Below are 27,586 nucleotides of genomic sequence, written 5' to 3'. Positions count from 1 at the left end.
AGGTGAGTGAAAGGTACTGTAGCTGCCATGGCCATCTCAGCATCTGGAACAACAATCAAGCATGGTACAGAGGTGAGTGAAAGGTACTGTAGCTGCCATGGCCATCTCAGCACCTGGAACAACAATCAGTTCTTCTGTTGGAAACAGTTCAACTTTTCCATACCCTCTACAGTTTGTACTATAATTAAAACCTGTCAATAGTGTAAAAGTTTGTGCTGTTGACAGGATGATCCTGTCAATAAGATGGCGTAATGCGCAGCTGCTAGTAATCTTCTTTTTAGAAGGCTAAGCAGTATCGAAGATGATGATGATGATAATTTTTCATATTATCTATTGACAGGATGATCCTGTCTATAGTGCAATTTTTTTAAGGATCATCATGTCAATAGCCTTTTAGGAATTCTGTAATGAGAGGTCTTCGTTCAACACAGGTAACGTTACGTTTTCAACCATAATTGAACTCTTTCAATTCTACCTCCATGGTACAACTTAGGTGCTTGCTTCAATAATTTTTGTTACTTCCGCATTCGACCAGCACCCGGCCTTTTACTAACTAGCAACGATCAGGGCGACAACTGAAACGTAAAACGAACTCTAACATACCTTAAGATAGTTATCTGTTGTTGTGTTCTGTTAAAATGTCCTGAAATCTCAGAAACATGACAGAAAACCAGAACATTCAAGTTGAAACACGCCCACAACACGCCAGCTTCCTAACACTGGATGTTTGCCGCAAAATGAAGAGCAATTTTACGACGCCTGCATTTGCAACCTGCATTTACCGAACATCATTGAAAGGACATTATGGCACAGTTTTTACTTCTAGTGTGACAAAAGTATGCTAAACTGTGACCAACGACAAGTAAGTTGAAAAAAGTGACTAAGAAAGGTATTTACTATAGTAAACGTAAATCGGCACACTGCATTGGAACAGTACACTTTGGACTGGGGGGTGTGAAGCATGAAGCTAAAAACATCAGCATGGTTTATTTGCGCCCTCTAGCGGCTATTGAAATCACAACCGCAAGATGATATTCAATGACATGCTCTTAATGGCATCTAGTTTTCTTTCTTCCTTGAGTGAATAAAGTAGGGGTGTTTTATATATGTTGTGATTGCTCCAACCAGAAAGTTTCAAACCCCTTCCCAATGTCAAAAGCCATGAAAAAGGAGGATGCCTGGCTTTTTAAAATTGACATTTTGTCTAAGATCATCAGTATTCTTATTACTCCGTGAAGATGTTCTCATTTGGTGTGCATTTCTTTTGATTGCACTGTCATGTTACACATGAGGTGCCATTGGTATGTGGTTTGTGTGTGTACCGCCATGCTTTTGGTTTTAATAAATAGTGATAAACAGTCCCCTTTACATTAGTGATTACTATTGTAATGTATAAATATGAGACACACAATGGAAATGTTACATTTGTAGGAAAATTGCTTTAATTTTCAGTTTCCTCTAACTGACTGACACAGACCAATGTACAGGCTAAGTTAGGATACATACATGTACAGTACAGAGTGGTTCTCCTTCTTACAGTTTCTACTGGAAATACAGGACATGTCAGAGATGGCAAGATTACGTCGCCACTGATGTTTCTACCCAGAAAACAGGGTAACATCATCCTTTTCCTTTTACAGTACAGTTTGTGTAAAATGGTTATTTCAGTTTACATGGTTACAGGGTGTGCAAGATGACAAAGGTGTTATGCGTTCTGCTACATGGTTCCCACTTCGGCATCATTAAATGATCGGACTCATAAGTTCAATATCAAGTAGACATGATACATGTACCTTGTATTTCACTGCACTACACAGTTGAGTACAGTCATGATAGTGTTGACTGCAAGTGCGCTGTGTTTCCTTTGGACAGTCTTTTTATGTTCCAAATTAAACCAAGGAGGTTATAGGGGAGACATATAACCTCCTTGATTAAGCTATATTTCCTTCATGATGATAAAGTTGATTTTCAAAAAAGCTGCAAAAAAACCTCCAGACTAAAAAAAATTTGAACTCAAGAACAGCCTAAAAACACCGTTAAAAACAGCACATTTTTAGTTGTTCAGGCAAAGTGGGAGCCATGCAAACAGGACACATGGACACACCTTAAGGTTGTACATGTAATAATCATCCACATCACCAGAATATCTGTACCTTGTTCTGATACATTGATAGTGCAGTACAAGTGAGGACATTAGTCAGAACAGCCTTCCAAGAAGCTACCTGTCAGAGACCAATCACAGTGGTGGGGAGGGGGGTGTTCCTTTTAAATGAAGTTTAGGATGAAATTGCTGCAGCTTTTAAGTACTAAGCTTTTCGTCAACAAGTTCATGGCTGAACATGTACCATGTATCCCTTGCCACCCCTTATTTGTGATTTGGTACAAAGTTCTGTTTTCTTTAGAGGGTATCCTTCCAGGATACCACCCAAGCATTCATGTCTCAATTCAGTGGGGATCATTTCAAATAGTGGTCCATGGTCAAATGTGTTGTCAGTGCATTATTGCACAACATAGAGGTAAAGTCTGAATTAAAACAGTAATGTTGAGAAGCAAACAAAGAAAAAAAGGATTCATGAATCACAAAAAAAATGGTTCCTTGAAAAATGTCAGGACATGGAAAGTTAAAGAAACCTTTCGATAATAAATAAAATTGGCAACATGTTTCCACATTGAAATCTGCTACTGTATTCATGGAGGTTGGATTGTCCAGACTTTTGAATCTGTTGATTGATGGACAAAATACTGTCAATCAAATGTGTTTCCATGGCTACTGTCAAAGTGGGCATGTCTCCTAAGAGACTTCAACCCTTTTAGTGAGCCAACTTTAGAAACATCAAATTCAGTTGAATCCAGACACTCAAAAACAACCCCCATGCCAGTAACAATTCCTTTACACTCAGGTAAAATCAGTCAAACCCATTCAAGGTCAGAACAGTCATGTCAAGCTGCAGTCCTGTCTGTTCAACATTCAGGGGCAGTACATCCTAAAGTCAAAAGGGGGCTCTTTATCACAGGATGCATACTTGCCAGTTGCACAGCAAACTTTGCTGTTGGGCAAGGTGCCTCCCAATGCTCTGAGCACTGGGTTTTGTAACAGGTATGTCATTTGTAGAATGGTGGCTGCCAAATTTCATAGAAAATTGTTAAATGCCACACTCTACATTGGATAGGATGGTTGTAACAATGTCCAAATCCATCCAGCTCAAGACGTACATGTACAACATGTACATGTACAACATGTACATGTACATGACCAAATTCCCTGGAGAACAGACATTTGGGTACAACCCTGACTACAGCTGACAATCCATGCCTCTGCCTACCACATGGGTCAAAAGATACAGCAAATCAAAGACCAGCTTTGAGTCATCACAAGATTTCCATTAAACATCCCCTAACAGTCAGCCAATAACCCCTCTTCCTGCCAGTACAATGGACTCTTCCACACCAGAAGCGCCTGCACTTGGCACATTCCACTCGTTTAGAGAGGGTTGTCAGGGTCAGGGAAAAAAATTGCAGCAGGGTCATTTCAAGAACGAATGAAATTCCACTGGCTGCTTTTAATGGAATGTGAGGAAAACTCTTCTTCTTTACGACGCATCTCTTATAATTTGACAAGGGCCTTTAAGATTGTGTAAGCACATCTACAGACAACCTACACTTCCAAGCAATGGTAATACAGTCATGGTTTGTTTTGTTACATGTTTTGAGTCTTTTCCGCATTCCTTCCTAGTCTGTCACTTTAAGAAAACAACCCAATTTAAGGTCTGCCTTTTCGTACATCCAGTCTCACATTTAACAATTTCGGTATGCTTTCAAGTTGACCCATCAGCATACAGCAAGTACATACAAAAACCCACCCCAGTGAGCATACCAGCCAATCAGAAATCACTTTTCTTTTGCCACTTTCAGTAAAAATATTGTCATGGCCTTTCTCTCTTACCAACTCCCAACACTATACAATCTGCATGTCTAAGTACACAAACATCATGTACATGCTCACAACAGTCATGTATTTAACAGTATACAATGGTGTGTATACCTATCTATATACACGGACCAGTCATAGGGCTATTATACAGACTGATGGATCAACGGCTTGTACATTTTTTTTGTACGATCCAAGGCCAGCGTACAGTACATTGAGGACATTTACAATTTAAGTACCGTTGGGTAACTTACTACCTTTTTTTGTAACACATTAATATTACACAAGAACTGTTGATATGGTATACTGTATACTTTGATCACATACCTGGGCGGTACAACGTACTGTTACCATTAAGTAATGATCATTTCTATTGGTCGGTGTTTGTAAGATCTGCACTCATTCTTTGGTCGAATTGGCCAATCGGCTCCATTCATTCATACAGTACTGGGCAATCATACATACCTGTTCTACATACATGTATTAACATATGTGAAGAGTGCAGATATTGCACCAGGGATTACAACTTCGACCAATATACTGGATATTGTCTTTAACTTGGTAGTCCACAGAACTATAAAAGTCTGGCATTAACGACACAGACAACGTCTTCACTGGGTTAGCATATAGAGGTAAACACTGTTTACTACCATATTGAACGAGTGTGCTCTACATCACACACTTTAAACTTCCATACTGGAATATTCAATGAAAATAAATTTCTTTCTATCATAATAGCATTTTGGGGAATGGAGTCAAGTGTGCCATATGATTACTTCAGGTTCTTGTTACTTCTGTAAACAGTTAGTGGTCTGAAGTAAAAACAACTTTAGTAGCCAAAATGTATGTAGTTTTTACATTTCGGTTTCACTTCTTTTGACATCTCCCAATTGATAGAGGGTTGATGGTCTTAGACCTAGTTATGATTATTGATAAAAACAAAGACGCCAAAGAGTCATTGGTAAAAGAAAATCACTAACTCATTAACCGGAGACAGCTCAATCAATTTCCTTTACAAGACTGGTCTAAATTATTAACACAGTCAGTTCTTGATTGCTTCTAAACTTGGTCAACTTTGGACTAAATTGATTAAGCTTCAACCACCTTGGTGTTAAGTCATTAATGAATAATATTCACTGATGTTGTGGTAATATTTCTCTCAACTATGGCTCAGAAGGACATTCTATGGAATCAGTTACAAGTGGTATTGACAGGTTAATTAACCATCAACCGCTTAGTCTGATTATAATTTGTTGTTTTCAATAACCAGTTGGACTTGTTGATAAGGTACACAATACTTGAGAGTAGGTCTCTTGTGTGGCACAACATGGTAGACACTAGAACACCCTTTCTCCTTTGATCTTGTCCTAGGTCGTTTTGTTGGTTTTAAGTTTTTAAATTAATAAATCAAGTATGAGGTAATGAACAAAGACTGGAGCAACTGTCGTCACCACGAAGCTGTGGAATTCTTGAAGTTGACGGTGCCGGTGGTCGCGTCCGAGCAGTCATCTGAGCTCTCGTCAGAGTCCAGCATGGCCAGGGGGTTCTGAGTAACGAACAAACAACTCAGATCAACTACACTGATATAGAACATAACTGCAAAATCTAATACACTATTTTCCGACACAGAGTATTTTTAGAAGCTCGTATACTATGAGAAATTGGGTTCTGGAGCACAGGAGTGGTAAAAAAATTAGCTGGAAATTATATATTTTCCATAGTTTAGTCAGGTTTCTTCACAATGGCAGCATTTTGTGAAGTGACTTAAAACCCTATGATGTTATCTACATACATGTATATGTACTTATCTCGGAAAACAATTTGGTTACTAGAACAATAAAACTACATGCACAACAGATGCCATGTTCAACAGAATTCAGATAATATACTGTATCAAATTCTGACATTAAAATTGTGCACAGGGAAACTTTATCTGTGTTTTCATCTGAATAGCTTATGCAGCATAACTGAACTTTCCAATAAAACACAGAGCGCAGCTGCTTGTAATGTTCTGACTTTTGCAATTTGTCACATGTAAGCACTGCCTACACATGTACCTACATATAACCTTGACTTTCATATAAAGCTATCTAATGCAACCCCCTACCATATACGAGGACATAAAGTTGAGCCCTACAGTGGTTCCTGGTTATGTAAAGACAAACATCAAAACTAACACACTTCATGTTGAATGGCTGTTTGGGTTTCTTCCCTGCAGCTGATATAAGCTAGTCAATAGGCATACACGGGTAAATGAAAGAGCAGACGTACCTCGTAAACATGCTCGCGCACCTGGGACCTGACTCTGCGTACGTTCATCTCCTTGTCGGACAGACCGTCGGAGAGCGAGTGCGCCATGTCGGCCAGCGAGTGAGCCACGTCGTGGAACTCCCCCGTGTTGTTGAAGCTGGAGGTGGTGGACAGGAGGTCAGGGGTCGGGCCCAGCGAACGGTCGCTTGTGTTCTCCTCCTCAGACATCCCGCCTTCCGAACTCACCGTGGAGTACGACTGACGACTGTTGGGACAGCGAATCGGGCGGCTGGATGGATAGAAAGAAACATTTTAGTTAATTCCTATTGGTTGCAATCAGTGATTTTTATTGTTACACACCAGTGCTCGAGTCAGCATTTGTTTTCCATCATTTCATGGAATTTTGTATTTTGACAGGCAAAATTGATGTGTAAAGACACAAAGAGATGTCATTAAACTCACCTTAGTCCACCAGCAAAATTTGCAGAAAATGGCATTTTTGGGGGCCAAATTTTCGAAATTTTCTACATGAATCATGCCCCTGAACACTCTAGCATTGTTGTGCCAAGTGTTGGATCAAACAAAATTGAGATGATGGAAAACAAATTCAGGCCGACTAGAACACATACCGGTATGTAACGTTATATTTAGAAACAAAAAAGAATAAAAGACAAAATCTACTTGAAGTACCACCAGGGAAGCAGACAGATTTGAGGAGTGCCTTATCATGTACACAGTGTTTCCTCTTACCTTTGTGCCCGTGGAAAATCAATCTCACTGTCCACTTCACCTTCCTCCTCTTCTGAAGACGACTCTTCAGCATTCTGTTACACAAGACAGGATTTGGTCAATACATGACATGGGAAACTATGGGTTGTACTCACTTCCTATTAATATTGGCTGTTACATTCCACATCTCATGTGCAGGTATCAAATTAACCATAGCAAAAAATTACAAAAAAAAAGTTTTTTGTGTTATGCTTATGCATCTGTTAAGTCCTTCTCATTACATTTATCTAATGCAAAGTGTATAATGTAATGTAAGAGAATGAATCTTACCTTTTCCTCATCTCTACTCTGTAAATCAGGCAACTCCTGCTCCTCTTCTGTCTCCTGTGGATGTGTTCCCTCTCCGACATCTTCCTCCTCTCCTGGTCCCTCCACATTCCCAGTGGGGGTGCCACTCCTTGACGGAATACCGTCCACATGTGGGTTTGAATGGGACATGTGACATTTACATGTTACACAGTGCCCGGGGCTGGGAAGAACGTTGTTGGGTATGCACGGCTCTTCTCCCCCTTCTGCCCCTAGTTCATGTTTCTCCTCCTGTTCACTACTTCCCCCGTCGTCGCCAAAGTTGCCGCTATTCCTTCTACTGTCCCCCCTCCCATTGTCACTTTCGCTGGTGGAGCCCTTAGTGTTGATGTTGTATAAAACCTGAGTGAATTCCGCATGAGTTCTACTTGGGCTCTTGCGACAACTGTCCCTACCCCCGTCAGTCCTCTCATTGTTTCTCCTGGAGTCGGAATCGCGCGCGTATTGCCGCATCGCCCTTCCCGGGGCGGAATGCCTGAGAGCAGTTCTGGCAAGACGGGTTTCGTTTGCGTCGTTCTGCAGCGTGGTATCCGACTTGAGGATGTTGTGCAACTTCCTCTCTTTCACTGGACTCATCTGTGAAAGTACAGGAACATAAAAAATCAGTTCACATCCTCAGGGTAAAATAAAGAGTAGCATAACAACAGTGAAAAAAATTCCAACATCACTTCAAGTACTCATGATAAACTCAACCTCTGAGTTGTTTAAAGACAGTCATAAATTGAGAAACTTGTAGAAAAGAGTACAAGGCTCACAAAGAGTCCCACATTGTAATGGATCAAACCAAAGCAAACTACAAAAAACTTGGGGGTCACAACAACTCTTTATGCTGAATTTAGAGGAATATTAATACAGATCCAAGGATGGGAACTTTAGAGAAATTTGGCCACCTTCCTGTGCGTTTCTTGAATAAGACAGCTTTCCCTAGCTTGCACGTCCATTTTTAAAGTTTGCCTACCTTGTTAGATGCGAGTGGTGAGCCTGGTGCGGACCCTGCATGGCTAATCGTGCTCCTGCGGTGCATCCTGCGCTGGCCCCGCAGCTTGCTGGGAGAGTGACGCGGGGTGGACGGGGAGCTGCGGGGGGTGAAGTGGACGTAGTGCTCCGCATCTCCATAGTGCCTGGGCTCTGAGGACGGACTGTCAACTCTGACAACAGGAAACAAGGAGAATGTCTTTAACAACATGTTCAAAACAATACAACTCTCACTGTTAAAAAGATATTTTTCATGCTTCTGCATAAAATCAAATCCCATTTCACAGAGCTAATTTTGGCAAGCTCTTAAGTCTGTGGATAATTTACAGACATGCATGATGAGCTTTCTTCTTGCATTGGTTCAATGTAATTTCTGCTGGTAAAATTAGCAAAATACTGTTTCTCAATAATTGTTTCATCATCATCTGTTTACTGGAAAAATTCCATGCAATAAATAACTTGCACATCAAGACAAAGAAATCTTGAAATGTCGCAACTTTAAGGAAGTCAAGGAGACAAACAAACCTCTGAAGAAGATGAAGACTTGTCTTGTACTTTGCTCCCTTGTTCTTCATGAGTCTCTCCACAGCCTGATGCTGAGCCTTGATCATCGGCTTGATGGAAATCTTCTCCTTCTTCAGCTTCATGTCCAACAGCTTCTCTTTCCTGAAAGGAAGGGTATAATTCTATTAATCTACTGACCAATCATGTCCAAGTCTCCTACCATACTGACTTATATCATTACTTTTTTGTATATACTGAGATTAGCCTAGGTTATTGATTGTAGGGTATAAGAAATTTCTGTGATTCGTTACTTTATTGTGCTATGATGTGTGTATGATTATGTATGTATGTATTTCACAATGTGGGGCCCGACATCAGCTCAGCTGCCAGGGCTTCCACTGTATTGCACTGTATTGTTTGCAATTTAAATAAAAAAATTATAAAAGCTTGTTGGTAAGACCTGATAAGATTACAGTGTGTACATTCACCAAGTAAGAATAAAGAAATTACTTTTCCAGTAGCCTCTAAGCTTTAACATTGTCACCATGTGCATGTATGATCAAGAAAGTACAAAAAACAAAAAATGTCAGCATCATGCACTAATTTCCAACCAGTAAGACAAAAAAAATGGCATTTATTAGTATTAGTAAGCATTTGCCATATTTTTTGTTCCATATACCTTGCATACAAGAGAGAGAGAAGTGTTTGTATACGACACCCATTTTCAACATTAACTGACCCAATTCTTCCTCTTCTTTTTCTTCTCCTTTCTTGCCTGGTGGCACATAAGAACCTAATTATAGAATATCTATGATCTATCTATTAAATATGACAGAAACAAAGCATTGAAATATGATGGGGGTTACACAGCCTATAAACTGCTTACCTCATGAGTTCCCTCTCCCTGTTCTCCAGCTGCAGCATACATGTGCTGAGCTCCATGTACAGGTTGTTGGCTCGCTCCAGTTTCTTCTCGTAGTGCTCGCGGATGTCCATGGCGTGTCGCAGCTCCTCCCGCCTCCTGGACACCAGCTCCTCGTCCAGCTTGTGGATCTGGTTCCCCTCGCTACGGATCTTCTCAAAGTGGATGGAGATTTCTTCCCGCCAACTCTCCTGTAAGATTGATGGAAAAAATAGTTTAAAGAACAATTACAATTAGACCCTTCTTCTACTAAATGCATATTGTCTACATGCATGCATGTGTGTAGCTTTCACTACCAAAATAGCCAAATTTTGAAGATCTGATAAGATTCAACTCTTACAAGGCTTTGCTTCAAACACCAACTTAACATTCTAAGCTGCATAATACACAAGACTTAGTACTCATTATGTACATCTATTTGTGGAAGCAGATTGAAGTGATTTTGGAAAGAACTTAAATCTCACCTGAGTCTTAAAGTAGGTGTCTCTGTTCTGTCCAATGATCTCACATCCAGCAATGTCAAGATGCATGAGAATGTGTTTGAAGGAAGGTCGATTCCGGGGCTTACCCGACCTGAATTTAGAGAGATATACATACTCAGTATTTATACCAGTTACTACAATATCTGCCACAATACAAAAAATAAAGAAAACTTCAAACACATCACACCAAATCTTGTTGTTTGCTTTAAACAAACTAAATGCAAGAGAAACAGAAGCACTGATTCAAAGAAGAACACTTTCAAGACAAAACGGCATTGTTACAAACGCACACAGACGCATGCACACATGCATGCACACACAGACACACACAATGAGAACATACCAGCACTGTTTGAGGAGCAGTTTGAATCCTTCAGGACAGGTGGTGGGTACAGGCAGGTGGAGACTGTTACTCCCCACTCCCCAGATAATGGCTGAAGAGTCAACGTCCTACAGACACACAAGGAATAATGTATCAAGCAAAACATTAGACATTTCATTTTCCACAGCTTGCAAGGAAAGAACAACATTAAATATAGAATCTTTTATTACATTAAACTCCTTGATATATGTGCACTGTTTGTTACATTTTGCTGTGAAATATTTGAAATATCTTATTGTGAGGTCAGAGATACAAAGAAATGTGTGTCTAGATAAATACATGCAAAACTATGCCTACTCCTCATTCTAACTGTTACACACACAAAACCCTGCCTACCTTGTATGGTGACTCCCCAGTCAGTAGTTCCCACAGCACTACACCGAACGACCAGATGTCCACTTTTTCCGACACTGGTTCGTTTCGGATGACCTCTGGGGCCATCCACGCGACCGTTCCCGCAAAGGACATCTGCGTACTTCTGTCGCTCCACAGTTTGCTCGTTCCAAAGTCTGAAATCTTCAGACTGTCATTCACCCCAAGTAGCACGCTGATGGGAGAAGATATCAAAATTACTATCTATCCTCTACTTACACTTGAACCAAGGCATATGTAATAGTACATGTAATACATGTACAACCTCATTAAGTTTATAGTGTAAATGGTATAAGTTATATTGGTTATACATGACTCCAATAGTTTGCCAACAGTATCCAAAGAAACACAAGGGACTTTAAATTTGGCAAGACTAAGGAATTAGTAAATCTAACTAACTAATAGCAACATAGTTAAACTTTTATGGCCAACTGAGTATCAAGGTTTAACGTCATGTGTAAGCATCTGTTTCTGTCTTCATTGTGGTATTTTCATTGCTGTTATAACTGTTGCTTTTGATGTTCATGACTTAAGTGACGACTTTAAACACACATGAGAAAACGACATTGAGCTTACTTGGGTGACTTGAGGTCTCGGTGGATGATCTTGTGCTGGTGTAAGTAGTACATGCCGCTGGCAATCTGCTTGGCCCACTCCACCATGCGCATGGGGGGGATCTCCAGCCCCCTGCGGATGTTCTCGTACAGCTGGCCCTGAGGACAGTACTCCATGATGATGCAGTAACACGGAGCCTGCGTACACACACCCCTGGGGGGGGAGGAGAGGTAGATGAGAATGTGTACTGACTACTGCCTACTGACGACTGAAAATAACCTGCACCAGACAAATTTTACCTACACAACTTACCACCAATTTAGAAAGTATGGATCAAAGTAAAAACTGTTCAGAAACCATCAATATTATTTTTTTTCATACTTCAACATATAGTTGATTAGTCAATGCAGCAGATAAAAATCCACATACACCCACATGACATATAAACCCCGTACATGGACCAGTGCAGGTTAGATGCAGGTAGACATACCTGCACAGCTCCAATTTTACCTACACCAACCTGCATATAAAGGTAGTATTTCCAGCCAACTAACTGTACATTAAGGTTTAACTGTAGACTAATTGTAACTGTAACTGTGGCTAAAGTCATGAATACAGAACGTTATGGTCTACAACGTACTTGAACTTGATGATGTTGGGATGGTTGAGTTTTCTCAGGTGTCTGATCTCTGTCTCGGTCTCCTCCCGAACTTTCTTCACGGCGACCTTCTCCCCGTTGAGCGTTCCCAGGAACACGGCGCCCTGCGCTCCGCTCCCCAGCCACTGCAGGTTACAGATGTTCTCAAACGGAATCTCCCAGTCATCTGGAACAGAGGAAGGGTAAGAGACAAAACCTGCTTCATGGACCACAGAACACAGGATTCATACCCAACATTCAAACACTTACTCTGCTAATGTGGGGTCGTGTGGCATAACGGCAGAGCATTCAGCTCAGAACCAAGAGGTCCCGGGTTTGAATCCTGCCATGTCACCAACCTTGTGCCCTTGTGAAAGGCACTTAACACAACTTTCCTCACTTTGCTCAGGTGTCAATGAGTATGCCAGAATGATCATTATCATGGGCGGCCATTAACAGAAAAACCTAATGTTACACTTTGTACAGTTAACAGACACATTGGGAAAGGCACTCAATCAGTGTTCTAGCCAGCCTGAAATTTTTTCTGTCATCTCAATTTTGTTTAACATTATGACAAGTGCCAAAGGCACACCAGTCCTAAGGGGGGGTCCAAACTTTGAAATCTTGACCCTCTGAAATGCTGCTTTCTGCATCTCATAAGCAGCAAAATTCAGTCAAATGATGGAAAGACGGACGCTGGCTAGTACACTGCACTCAATATTCTACAATTGATTTAATGCATGATATATGATGTAGAAAAACCACTCTGTAAACGTCAGGAATAGTCTACATTTCTATCCAGTTTGTTATATGGACTGCCAGTGGTCAATTTATTACCAATTTTGTATGCACATAGTTAAATTTTATTTCCTGTCCACAAGGGCATGTAGAATTGTTAACTCATTATTAACTCAAGTGATGCAGAATTTCCTTCCACATTACTCATATTGGTTCTGTCATGCTGACTTTCGGTTGACTCGGAGGCACAAAGGAGAGCTGTAACATTAATTGATTTATACCCAGTTATAAATAGCCATTGACGTCAAAGCCTCGTTGTAGAACCCAGCGCTGGTCACGGGTTTAATTATGTATGATGCGCAGAGGATCAGTTTGCAGATTGTGATGTGGTTCTTTTGTTGTGTGTGTGTGTGACAGCCCAGCACTTTGGGCTGATCCCTTAACTCATGGAGTTGTACACAGGGGCGATGTCAGAGTGGGGGTTTATCTCAACCTACCGCTACATGAAACTTATCATTGTCAACTTTTTCTGTAAGTTGTACAGATCAAATGAAGGGCATCAGTTTTTTTTTTTAAATCAAATGAAAGGTAGAACATAAAAATATGTTCACTATAACAGTTATGATCTACTGAATATGGTTTATACAAACTTTACAATGCACTCTGAAAAGCAGCAGAATCATGGTCTTTCCTGTTTTTCTTGGTGGATGGTTCAACACTAAGCCAAATGTGTAAGCTACAAAATTAACCACTATCATTAGATATCACAACATGTTACATGATACTATGACGATGGTATATTGAGCTCTTAACTTTGTTCCAACACATAAAATACAGTTATATGAAAATCTATTAATATAGTGATGAGACTGTTCTTCTAGTGCCACAAATACACTAAGCTTTGATTGTTGGTAAAATGGTAACTCAACTTTACTTTTCAAAGACAGCACCATGAGTCACATGGAAGACATATGCTGTACTGCAACCTACCTCCATTTTTCAGTTCGTTGGTGGTAGCTTTCCCTATGATGGTCCAGACAGGCCTGAGGCAGCCCAGCAGCCCGTCAAACCAGCTGCCGCTGCGGTTGGCGCCGGTGTACTGCAGCTGCACGTTCTGCGCGTTGTCCGAGGACGAGGACTTCTCCCCAGGTGCACACTGGGACGTGCAGGGCGTGGTGCTGCGGTTCGGGTCTGTTTCATCGCTGTCCTCTATGCACAGTTTACTGCAAGAGACGACAGAAACAATTATTGCTGTGAATACTTATTTCATGAAGATTTACCACATTTGTGGAAGGACTGGGTGACAGGTGACTATCACCTCTTCAAGATGTCAGACGTGAGACCAGATGGCAAGGTTTGAACCACTCACTCCGGGAAGAACCGGGCCTACTCTTTTTATAAGTATGGTGGGGATCCTTAACTCTCCTCAACACCAGACCTTCAGCTTTACGGCAGCCCAAGAGAATGTCCCTATCAGAAGCTTGGGCTGGCATTTTCATCTGTGTAGAGTCAGGAAATACCTGTCAAGTGGACACAACAATGGGGCATGCCACTATCCCAGAACCTTTTGGATTCTGATTTAAAAACTGAGTTACTCTAACCACAAGACAACCTGCAAGAGCTGAATAATTCTAGCTTCTAGTCCATATATAATATTGCTTCTGTAAGAACCAACAGATGGAAACAGAAGCAGTTACAGGAGGGTCAAGAATAGCATTCACCAATTCTTTGTGGACACAAACTTGGATCAGACCAGCTTAATCACCATATGGAGGACAAAAAGATTAATGAAACTAGTCCGCAAAGGGTTTCAAATGATACAGTCAATGTTAGTAGCTGAGTTTTTCGAACATTCAAGAATCACACAAGAAGATTTCTGCAATTTTTACCTCGAAAAAAATTGCGTCTAGGGCATAAGAATATTATACAGCCATAGAGATGAAACACAACTACGCTGTACATTCATCTAAAGGTTAGACCTTGGAGACATACAACATGAAAGGTTACTGCAAACCACAGGCAACAACAAGGACTAACTAAACCAGTTCCAGGGACCACTGCATGAAATAGCAACCTGTGCTTGATAATACAAAGCATAGAATTCATACAACTCATACATATTGACCACCCACACATATATTAAGAAATATCATATTGTATGATCCATGTCAAGGATTCAAATATTGACTGTACATGATGTCCATTTCAGAGGGACTGGCTCTAGTCTAAAGAAAGAAGAAACAGAACTACGTCTATATATATACCTGCTTAATTACATACATTGTACATGATATGCCTCCTTGCTTCATATTTGCAAGATTCCCAACTGATAGAGCACATGTTACATAACAATCCAGCTGGTAGAAACGCAAGTTTTTTTACATACCCACATATCCAGAAGCGCCAAACCATGGCTGTTGTAGAAAGGATTCTTATCCTTTCAAGAACTTGTTTTGTGAGGTGTCATGGTTTCCAAAAGGTCACAGGGCAAATTATTTCCCTTGTGTTACCAAGGCATAGATCTCTCATGTCAGTGTTGCCATGGCAACTATTATATGAGGAACTACGCGGGCGATGGCTTAAGTGTGTGCTATGTGAGATGGCATGTCATTAACAGATATTTCTTATTCAAATGACAGCAATTCATTTTGTCGGATTACAATGCAATGTGCACCCAACACAACTGCGGGCAGTCCATCTTTTTTACCTGATTAGTTTAAGATGCTTTCTTTCCATTTTGTTTTATTTGTCATGCATTATTTCTTATCTATAAGGATGTGACTAAGAATGACTTAAATGTCATTATGTATTGTAAAGCATTAAATATGACATAACTTAGAAGCCATGCATAAATCGCAAAACAGGATGTTTCCTTTATATATTATATTTGACAAATGACAGGAACATAAGTGAACTTGAACTATTTCATTACAAGGATACTGTTCTCATTTCATATTAGTTTGAATATTCTATGCATCCTTTGATCAGGTTTGGCATGTCTACATTGTTCAAGCTCAGTGCTGGTAAAATGGATATTGACATATCATTCAATATTATTCAATGCTAGATGTGCAATAAATCTGTGACTCACTCTATACATTATGACATTCTACAATAATACATTGTAACTTGCAGGATAAGAATTACAGAACCAAAAATGAAAATTTCCTCTTTTCCTTATTTCTGAAGAATTTTGTTTTGCTATCCCATTTTGTATTAACTCAACTCCTGCTGGAAATACTGGATGCTGGGCCAGGTTCAAGTAGCTTTACTGAAGCTAAAATTAAACTATGATGATGAAAAAAAAAACTTCAGTTACTTCTCTCCACCGCTGTACCCTGTGGAACGACATCCTACCTTGAGGGAAGCCTCACAAATTCAATTCCAGAACTTGTCCTGAATGAACCCCAAAAAGAAGCAATCAATTGCGCTGCCCTTCCGACATCCCCGGTTTAATCCAAGGTCAGGACGCAGCCAGAATTCCGCTCGGCTGACAGAGAAATATCCCATTGAGAAACGGGTATTGATAATGCATTAAAACTCCTGCATACCAATGTTCCGACATGCTACACCTACTTCATGATCCAAGGTGCACCCTGCGTGGGTGGAGGCAATTTCCTGTGCGATAACTTCTCTGCATAAAACTTCTGAATGAAGGCCAAAATTAGCATATACCTTCCTGTGAACACCTATTCTGTTCATTCAGAAAAACGTATGTTACTTGTGTCAATGTTCAACCTTCAATGGATACTAAAGACTACTACTAAAGTCTTATGGATAAGAATTTTATACCAAGTTTTAATTACATACAGGGAACAATGCCTCCATTTTTCATGGAGGTAAAAATGGTAAGCACAATGGAATAAAATAGAATCCATCGGCTACGAAATGGTTAACCTTGGAATCAAACTACCTGAGCATACTGGCATATTCTGAACTGCAGAAACCACCCACACAGCAGTCAGATCTCGCAGGATTCCTGGTCAGGGTAGTCGGGACCAGAGCTGGCAGGACGTGGGCATGCAATATTGGATATTCCACCCACCAGAAACCCACTGGACTATTAAACAAACCAGCAGCTCCCCGCTAAAATACCAAACTATTCACCACATGCAGTTATTCAAGAGAATCACTACTATATATTTCACTGATATCAAGACTACATTGTGTATATTTCATCTATAGGAGATTGGAAACAAGGGCTTATGTGTGGGAAGGGTTTCTGAGAAAAAGATGTAGGTGATATGATTGAAACCATAATTATTTAAGTTAAGTATAATAATTAGAGTATGGGATGGATATTCAGTTGTAGAAACACAAGATTTAAGTGTTGGACTAGAAATGTGTCAAAGTATAATTTAATACTTTCTGGCCATATAGTTAAGGTTGAAATTGGAAAGAAAACTACTAAGTTTCTCATACTGCAAAGTAGCACAACATTGTCTGGCAATTGCTGCAAATAGAAAACATGATTTGAAATCTATCTTGCCTGGCCATAGCTCAGTTGGTATAAAAGATTATAAAACTTCTCAACACTCATGCATGTTGTAGAGAACAAATAGTTATAAGCATTTGATAAAGTGTGCAATAAAAATCTTTTTGTCTTTCACTATTCAGTGTGTATATACAAATCACAGCAACTGGAAGAAAAATTGCTTTGCACACTCACTTGCCCCTGAAGTTGGCCTTCTACATGTACATGTAACTTTGTTATTTTGTTACATTGTAAAACCCTTTTGTAAGGTCAAGTTAAACTCCCACATTTTAAATGTTAAGCTGGCTGAACTGAAAGGTTATTTTTGTCCCGTAACCAGATTATCAAAAAGTCAAGATGTGAAAGTTCATAAAATGCATTATGGGTATGCATCTATAAATATTTAATCGATATGAACTTTGAAATTGGTAAATTATTCATTTGGGCACAGTTGGCTTGACTGTTGTTTCTTTTTGTTTCCATAATTGAATACAAATGTTATGTTTGCTTTATGTACTTATTACATATATAGCGTACAAGAATATATCTTTCCAACAGTTAAAATCACAACTGCAACATACAGTGTAATAAAAATATGGAATAGTATACATGCAGCTTGTCCTCCAAAGAAAAATGTCTATAATATAAATTGAGGAATTGTTTTAATAGAACATACTTTCATGTCTCAAAAAAGTTATTCTTATAATACACAATTAAGAATATTGTGAATAAGACTTTGTGAGAACTTTCTTAATATCCCACTTTGTAATCTACGAAAATAGTTTCCCAGAAATGAAGTTCTAGTGCCTTTTCCAAGAGTTGGCCTAGGACCTGGGCCCCAGTTTCATTTTGTGAATGGGCTTGCCTTATGAATGGGCGCGAACACCAGGCAGAGCGAATTACCCCACAGGAAAGGGGCTGCCTGCCGCCATCAATGGGGTAGTGGTGCCATCAATCTCCCCACTCTGACGTCAATGCTGACACCAATTGCCAATGGCAATGAGTTTCTGAGCCACTCGATATGAGATATCGACCCGGAGGAGGGGAGCTGCTCCCGCAAAACAACTTCATTCAGCAATATTGTGCAAATATCGCTCACGTACCGCAAGCAAGACGCACCCCGGGAAGGGAAGAAATTTCCCACACCGCTTACGAAACGGGAAGAAAAACAAAACGAGAGAGCGTACTCACCAGCTGCCGGGGCAGTCCGGACAGCTACGCACAGAAAGCTTGGTCATAGTCCTGGGAAGAATTTTGACGTCGTGAGTGGGGGAATCCCCCAACTAGAACACATGCAAACAAGGCCAAACTCCGGTGTGTCAGGACAAGAAGCAGCCAGTTTCCCGCGCTGTCACGGAGACCGGAACATGCCAGGCCAAAAAAAAACGCTGACACCGGAATCAGAACCGTCAAAATTATTACATTAATAGCAGACAAACAACCGTCGGCAGCACCATCAGTGATAAAAACCACCAACAACCCTCGCCTCAATTGGCATTCATGAGATCTAAGCCTTGCAACACGCCAGCCAATCCCACGGCTTCTACCCGACCATGTGACCGAGTATTTATCTTCCTCTTATCTTGTCAATATTATAAAAAGGCTGCCTTCTTATTTCCCGTGGGCGTATTGACGTCACGAGACCATTAATCCGCCCTCAATATTCCGACGTCAAATCGATGGCATAGCGGCGTGAGGGGAATATCTAACGACGTTTCATTCATCTTTTGGCTGCATGAAGTGGCGGAGAAGCCGTTACTCAGATAAATGGGCCCCTAGATCAATAAAACCAGGGTGGTTGGCAAGCGTTACCTCTTTTATACCATCAAAACGCAAAATCTGCTTAACGCCAACTGTCACGTTAAGACGTGTAATGGAATTTCTTGACCAGTGGATGCATTAAGTTAACCCTCTGCCTGCTGAGATGGCCTTTTGGCACTAAATCTGTAGTGGTTACAGAGACAGTCCTCATGGAAGAAGTTAAAGGATACTAAGCTTTATTCTCTAACAACATCAAAGTTTTCAAAATCAAAGGTTTAAAATTAGTACGATGTTCCAAACCATTTCTATACAGTCAGCGGTACATACATGTAGACTGTTACATAATTTCTCATCAAACTGCAGTGGCAGAAACTAATATTGCACGTCGTAGACACTATTTCTGACAGTTTTTTATTTGAACCTTTGTTTATGAATGAGATGCTCAAATCTTTCCATTGCGGTCATGCGGTTAAAGAAGTAACTGCCAGACAAAATATATAACAAGGATACAGTTTACATCAGTAAAAAAATCTCTAAAACCAGGAAGCTGAGAGTTGCTTTTGGGCACAATTTTGTCTTCTGCATCCTTTTCTGTACACATCAGTATGACCAGCAATATTTCCCACCATTTGGCCCGAGCAACATCAACATCTCTCCAACCATTTGAGTGCACCTTTGATCTATAACGCTGTACTCTGAAGCTCTCTTCAAGGGCATGCCAGGACCGAGCAACCACATGCTCAGAGAGATGAAAGATTAAGAAGCAAAGTCCAGAAAAAAACTCATCATACCCCACTCACAACGAAGAGCCAACGTGACATTTACAGAAGGATAGCCGACAGATCAGCGAATCATTCCCAACGTCACATACTAATGCCATCCGTGTCCATATACATTTGTAAAACTTGACAGTAACAAGGTTACAGCTCCGTTATATATGACTGGATGGAATCGCAGTTGGAGAAGATTGCATTTTGAGTCTCTCCAAACCGAGTAGACACTGCCCCGTGATTTCATTATGAAAGATAATGCAGCTGGATGCAGGGGATGCAATTGTGGCATTTGTCATAATTGTTCAATCAGCTACGCAGATTTCAGTGACCCCATGGTATGTAAAAGGGAGCTCTGGTAAGATGGTTTAGTGTCAGAATTCAAGGATAAGAAAAAAGCAATTGTGCTAACAACCACGATCATAGACTTTAGTCGTGACTGGTAACTCTTGAAAAATACAACATGATTGTGAGTTTATGCATGTTGTGACCAGGGGTCGTCAGAAGTTGTCCTGCCCTGCTTCCAATTTGTTTGGAAATTTAAAGGACAGTGACCTTAACCTTTCCTAACCTTTTCAGTGTCAAAGCTGATTGGAACTGGGTATCCTAATCAGGCATGGTACTGGGAAGGTTAACTGGGGACTACAAAGACCATCCGTACTTACTAAAGGAAAGGATGGCGTGGGACAAACCATGCAAAACATTTATATACAGAGAAATATGGTACAAGGTGATATTTTTTCAAAATATACCACAGGGGATTTGAAAGCTTTGTAATGTTACATTTTGCAAATAAAAGGTTGAATAGACTCATGCTTTACGGACTAGCTCTAAACTGGAATCAACTTGCTAAAGGATACTGATAAATAGGGGAAAGGTGATACCATAATCACAGACATCAGCACGCATGTTCTCTCAGGGGTCACATCACCCATACCCGTACAGTTAAGCACCTCTGTTGTCATGGTAACAAGCACAGATAGGCATGATCACTTTGACATCTGATCTGTTGATGAACACATGACAAATGTGGGAATCTCTTTCTTTCCAATATCACTTCATTGACACTTACATAACCACTGATAAATACTGCTTTTTCAAAAGATAAAAAAAACTATCACTAAAGTGTATGTTCAAAGACTGGATACTACTACTTGCAAATTATCTTATGTAGTAAAGTACTGATTGTCAAAATGGTAATGCAAGAAACCTGCAGCTGTATACTGACATATCGCATGCATGTGGGTCAGAATGATAAAATTTCCCCATCCCACACAAATACAGGTAGATGTCAGCCATTGATAAGGAATCTCCATATCAACTTGCCATCCACCCACCACCCGTGGTGAGTGAATTTCTCATAAAAACTACACGCAGCTTGCGTGGGGGTGAAACACGAATTTTGGATCACGATGAATACATCTGTGACTAGTAAATAGGCTTCTAATACTGATCCTCCCACTGATTTTTTACCAGATCAACTGAGGTCAATATGCATGGTAAACCAGCACAGTATAGTAAAGTATCAGAAGTGCAGAAATGGTCGCTGTCCCTGGTGCTGACTTACCTTCCAACACCTAAGCTCTGCCATTAAAAATTAAAAGCTCTGTCTATCAAAAGAAAAAAAGACTGATACCTTTTCAATCACTATCTAATCACTAGTAGCCACTATCATGCATGGCCATATAAATGGGCATACTAATACTATCTCTACATGTGTATTTGGACATCATGATATATAAATTCAAGGGTTTTAAATATACTAGACTCGGTGATCATACAATTGGCATAGATGGACGTTAACCCCATCATGATTGGCAGGGAGGGACTTTGCCTGTCTGATTTCCTAATCTGACAGCTGTCCTCAGAGGTTTCAGGTAGACAAATCGAGGCGCCAATCAAGCATGGCAAACCTTGGTTACCATGGAGACCAGACACCCAAGGGGATACCTGCAGCAGTTTCATGGTTCAAAGGGACCAGTTCAAAGGGTCTTCATTTAATATTGGTAGAAAATGTCACTCACCAAAGTCTGATAACCTGTATCTAAGATATGGAATACCAGCTCTTGATACAACATTGCTATATTCATACACTGTACTGCTGTTAAAATATCATTTATGTAAATATGTGTAGTATTCAGTAGAGTGTCAGGCTGAATAAAAGTTCTAAACAGGAACTATGCGGCTTCAGATGTCTTACTCTTAGTTACTGAGGGACGACTGCATGTGCAAGATGTCAGTTAGCTTGAGGAATGAATCCACTCTACTATATATTTATGTAAATTTTAAGCGGAGCTTACCTGTTGGCGAAGTTCTCGGTGTCAGTGCTGGTGCTGAGTACGCCGGGACTCTTACATCGCTCGTTGACGTCGTTACTGGTGAGAATGTTCATGTGGGACGGGACGTTGCGGCTGTCGATGGGCGAGTCCTTGTGCAGGATGGCGTGGTCCGGTCGGTCGGCAACCGCCGTGGCCGCCATGACGGGTTCTGTGTGCATAGGTGGGAGGAGCGGCCAGCGCGTCACTCAACTACAAGCTGCTGTGCCCTGCAGGACGGAAAAACAACACAGACTTACCACGCTATTCCAACACAATTCAAACTCTACTACTGGATAAAATGCAGAGATTATTTCTGTACGTTTTGAATGACATCAATTGCTCTTCTTCCGCGTTACTAAAATTACCTGACATATTCTATATTTGTTTACCTGGATGTCCAACCATCAATGCACTACAGACCCTATGCACATGTAAGTATCTTGTACAAGATCAGACACCGGTGTCTACATAGCTGGGATGAGAGCATCCTCTCAGGGGGATCGTAGACATGCTGGCACCAGGCAAGACACAGGATCAAGTTCCAAAGAACACCTGCCATTACACATGGAAAAGCACTGATTTAGGCAGGGGTTGTCGCAACAGTTCTGGGCATGAGGGAAAACAGCATTGGTTCTTTCAGCTTTACAGGTGATGACATGCAAATTAGAAGGTAAATCATGGGGAAAGGCAGCACTAATCATAAAATTTAATGCAGTAAACCATTTAATATGCTTTGGTTCTTTTAGTCCAATAGAGACAATGACAATCAATGTAATATTGTCATCATTGTTGATGAAAAGTATTATAGTAACAACAACAAAAATGACACAACTTTTTGGCATTGGATAAATAAATAGATAAATAAATCAAACAAATAAGCCATCAGTACCATTCCAAAGCAATGTTATAGCTAAGCTTGTGCTAACTACATGTAAATACAAACATGGATGCCTTCCCCACATCAGACAAATAAACAGTATAACAAGAAACTTGAAACCATTCCAAAAATCTAGACAAACCAATGTCCCCACAAACTGCAAAAGAGCTCACTGACCTTTCTAAGGTAACTGTCCAAACTCACCAGTCATCAAGACTAGTACCCAAATTTAATACAGGATTCCACACACGTCCTGATTCCAGACTAACTTTATCAGACAAAGCCAGCTGGCCACATTGTCCTTAGCCTGGGTTCCAGACCCATAGCACACTGGACACAAATATCTCAGTGAGCCTGGGTCTGGTAGGGTCAGATAGACCTGCCACTCGAACGCTCAGTATCTGAGCGTAAGGCCCCATTGGTGGCACAGCAGGAAGCAATTCTACACCTCTGCTATGATTGGTTAAAAACTCCCAGCTGGATCTTTGAATCTTGCACACTGAGATATTTTGTGTCCAGTGTGCTTTGGGTCTGGCATCCAGGCCACGTTGTCCTGAGATCCAGACTAATACCAGTCCAAGGTGAAGGCTGATTATGTGGTCTGGTGCCTCGTGCAAGGATGCCACTAAAAGGCTTCCAAGGATTGTTATTCTACAGATTACAGAACCCTAATTTCCCCCTCCAGGCTCTTTCAGGACATGGTCAGGTTACTCAGTAACAAGGGTTTTTATCTCAGTGCCAGCAATAAGTATTTTACCATGCTCAATACTGACCAAAAGAGGCCATATATAGCAATAAAAGACTTCATGGAAACATTTTTATGAATTCATATGCCACCTGATACAACGTCCAATAGTGTAACCACCACAAATGGAATCTACGAAACAAAAAATGAAAAGGTCTACCATTCTGAAATGACCAGCTTGTATTACATTATGCAACAACAAATGAAGCGGCATGTTGTTTTATGAACAGGCTTACGAAGCAATAAATGAATACCAGTCACTTTGAAATAATATCCCGAAAGATCATGTCCTCAGTTCAATGGATCTCTTAACTCTGCCAACAAGAAGCATGGAAAATTTAAATACATATACATGTAAAATCATAACCCTTCGTTTCTATAATCTGCAGCACCACCATAATAAAATGCAATACATATAAATATGCAAATTTGTCACAATAGAACATCTCACTATCAATAATATCATACCTGTAAGTTGTTATTGAGACAAAACTCACTCCATCATATCTACTTTCCCCTCCAAATGATGTTGGGTACAAGTGACACAAAGCAAGGCGGCAACTCAGGCCACAAGGATATAGAGAACACACACAAAGCCAGCTGTTACTTCCCTGCCCTGTATATGGGTGGATTATATATCACAGGCGCACACAGGGCTGGATGGAAACCCAGGATTGCCCAGGGGGAACCACTGACTCTCATTTACAATCCCCACTGGGAGCAGGTGGTAATAAGATGGTTGATAACATTATGTATGAAAAACAACATTACCATATCTCACACAAGTCTACCAAAAATTAACACTCAAAACCATCTTCAAATTTTCAATACAGTACATTTCTATGGATGAAAAACAATATTACCATATCTCGCAGAAGTCTCACCAAGTATTAATACTCAAAACCATCTTCAAATTTTGACCTTAATGAAAAGCAGCCTGCAGGCCGATTTGAGCTTCATTCAAACAAACAAACAAGCGTATTATGGAAATAATTGAATGTATAACTGTTTACAATAAACAAATCCGATCATAAAAGCCACCTACGTTGTAAATATTTATCAGCACTAGAGCCAGCTTTCCCCAGCCTACCTACGCGAGTGGGCCAAGCAGATTGAATGGGCAGATAAACACACAGTTCCATAAACATTCATGGGGTTATTTTTAAGGGGAAGGCACTAACATGGGACGTGATTACATAGGAGGGAGGGTATGTGTCACCTGGTCCACTCAGTTTTACTCTCTCACCAGAGGTCGTCATAAAGGTCACATGGCGGCATTTTTTTATGGCGCCTGATCAACAATCTGCCGTTATTTCTGTGCCAATGTTTGTGCTTGGTTTACCTTGGCCTTCTGTGTTGAGAAGGTAAAAATTAACGATAGCCTAAAGTAGAAAATCACAGGCAGTGAGTGATGTTAGTGGCGTGACTGGGTGTAATTTGGCCACCATTCATAAGAACTCATTCAGATGACTGACAGGCACAAATGTGCATAAAAAGAGACGCCTGCTAAAAGCCCTGACTACATTAGCTCCAGCAGATGCACCCTATGTTGTCTATCTTTATCAATATTTCAGATGGTTCATTCTGCTTGGGGAAAGAAACGCCCACTCGTGTGTGTGTGGTATCAGTATGCTACATGGCTTCTTCATTTTCCTTACAAAATCAACACACATTCACTACTTCTGTCAATGACTCTTTGGCCTCCATTTTGCATGTACATGTAGATCTTTGCAGTTACTGCTTTATAAGTTAACTGTGCACACTACAGTAACTGTATATTTAGAAATGGTATTGTAGTTTTCACAAGTTTAAACTACACAAAAATCCCTTTTTACCAGTATTGCCTCAAGGAAAACTGAAACTGTCACCAAATCTGTCTGTATATGACAATTCCATATACATGTATACACTTTGACCCACAAATTGTGGCTACTTCCGCTGTGGCTAACCATATAGCAGTCGGGTCACACGTAGACGGTAAGGAACACCCCCGATATCCAAAATAACAGCCAGGAATGTGGAAGTGGGATGACTCCTCCCTGAACCGGAAGACAGCTGTGTACTGAATCAGGGTTTTTCAGCAGACGAGGTTACACATAGGGCAACCTGCTTTAGTTTTTCTGGCAGCCAAGGTTGCACACTGGCAGGCAACCTGGGTCAGACTTCAGGTTGCTAAGTGCTACCTGTGCTTTCTATTTGTAGCAATCCTCAATCAAGTCTTGAAAATATTGGGCATGAACTTTGCTGAGCCAAAACAATCAGTACACAGAATCCCTTGACTGTAATTTATCCCTCAAATTTCCCTCATACTTCATAATCATAGGATACATCTGTATACCGACATATACATGTAACTGTTCAGGGTTACATGCAAGTGTAATACAACAAGCGGGGTATGTTATGAAAATTGAGCAGATAATATCGACTTTCATCCCAAACATAATCCAAACCAACAGTTAGTAAGAGTAGCCATAAATTACATTATGACAGACGACATTTCTGTACAGCATGATTAAACACGATGACAGTAATATTACATAAAGATAACTGTATACTTGACAATGAACTCTGATGGTAAATGACCATCTTTAATCCAATCTACAACAAAGCAGGCTCAGTATAATTGCATTAGTAATTCTAGTTCCGAATGCAGTTGGCCTTGTATTCAACTGATGTTCATTATCATTTGCAAGTCTCAGTGGCAAAAATCAAGGGAAAGGCAATAATTATATTCTGCTATTTCAAAAACATGTCAATTCAGAATCTTACAGTTGATATGATTTGTTTTTTATACCAAGAAAACTCAATCAGAAACAAAGCCTCTTTTATGCACTCGTCCTAATGAATTGGGTTACTTTTCCATTAAAGTCGTTAGGAAAAGATGCGATAACATTACAGCAAAAATAACGATTCCAGGCAATGTGATTTTGGTGCATGCAATCAAAAATATTGCAGCAAAGTAATATCAAAATGTAGATATTGCAAAAGGCCATGAAATAAAATAAATTATAACTATACATGTATGCAGAACTTAGGAAAAACATGCACATGAAATTGAACAAACGTAGTAATACTAATATATGTAGAAATGACAAATCATATACAAAAGGCAACTTGCCAGAGGAAAAAATCAAATACCATAATCAAATCAAGGATCACTTTTGCTTACAATTACTGTTCTGTGAATGTATACATTTGTGCAGTGTTGGCAAAATGAATAACAAAGCTTTTTAACAGCCATGCATAGTAATGCTAACATTTATCAATTAAGACTATCACAGATACAAGCAAAAAATATCTGATCTTGCAAAACTCACACTTAAAATAAAACCACCAGAAGAAAAATCTTAACTATGATGATCATGTATATCTAATTTCAAAGAGATTTCTAGATAAGTACTTGTAATGTATGCAGGTAATTATAAGTGCACAAACTTCTTTAGCTGGAGATCTACTATATTGATAAACATATCCTCTAGCTAATGAAGGGCTTTGTTTCCGCTACACATGTAAATGGCAAACACTATCTGCATGTTAAATAGAGGCATATAAAAGTACTTTGTATTCTCTGCATGGGACGTCCCTTACATACAGTTCTGAGTTACTCAGAAAAGCATCATGACCATTGGAAACCAATAATTATGTCATGGGGAACTTTTTCAAGCCAATTTTCCTGAATACCTGTCCATTTGCACATTAATATGCAAATTAATATGAAATTCTTTGTTGTTTTCAACTAGTATATATATAATATTGTTGACAAGTAGCACACTTTCGATTCTGATTTTCATAACATATAAA

At 40.0% G+C, this 27,586-nt stretch overlaps 1 protein-coding gene across 7 annotated transcripts in view; it reads right to left on the bottom strand.

Moving 5' to 3' along the window:
* Nucleotides 1-1,442: 1,442 nt before the first annotated feature.
* The window catches only part of LOC109465246 (mitogen-activated protein kinase kinase kinase 12-like), a 34,943-nt gene continuing 8,799 nt past the window's right edge, over nt 1,443-27,586 (bottom strand). For 3 of the 7 annotated variants that reach the window (XM_019762403.1, XM_019762407.1, XM_019762406.1), the window contains exons 2-15: nt 22,146-22,390; nt 13,831-14,063; nt 12,106-12,289; nt 11,487-11,678; nt 10,875-11,085; nt 10,500-10,606; nt 10,139-10,247; nt 9,639-9,865; nt 8,774-8,914; nt 8,232-8,421; nt 7,238-7,849; nt 6,929-7,002; nt 6,200-6,467; nt 1,443-5,474 (exon numbers count right to left, since the gene is read on the bottom strand). In XM_019762403.1, coding sequence (XP_019617962.1) covers nt 5,376-5,474; nt 6,200-6,467; nt 6,929-7,002; nt 7,238-7,849; nt 8,232-8,421; nt 8,774-8,914; nt 9,639-9,865; nt 10,139-10,247; nt 10,500-10,606; nt 10,875-11,085; nt 11,487-11,678; nt 12,106-12,289; nt 13,831-14,063; nt 22,146-22,342 — 2,844 coding nt within the window. In that variant the 5' untranslated portion in view covers nt 22,343-22,390 and the 3' untranslated portion in view covers nt 1,443-5,375. Of the gene's footprint in view, nt 5,475-6,199; nt 6,468-6,928; nt 7,003-7,237; nt 7,850-8,231; nt 8,422-8,773; nt 8,915-9,638; nt 9,866-10,138; nt 10,248-10,499; nt 10,607-10,874; nt 11,086-11,486; nt 11,679-12,105; nt 12,290-13,830; nt 14,064-18,505; nt 18,746-22,145; nt 22,391-24,253; nt 24,367-24,830; nt 24,912-27,586 lie in introns of those variants that run through there. The other 4 variants (XM_019762404.1, XM_019762405.1, XM_019762409.1 and 1 more) reach the window with 4 other exon arrangements.

The sequence above is a fragment of the Branchiostoma belcheri genome, unplaced genomic scaffold, assembly GCF_001625305.1.
Source record: "Branchiostoma belcheri isolate BF01 breed outbred unplaced genomic scaffold, Haploidv18h27 scaffold15, whole genome shotgun sequence".
Lineage (NCBI taxonomy): Eukaryota > Metazoa > Chordata > Leptocardii > Amphioxiformes > Branchiostomatidae > Branchiostoma > Branchiostoma belcheri.
Note: the sequence above shows the minus strand (reverse complement) of the source record. Positions and strands in the feature narration are given on the sequence as shown.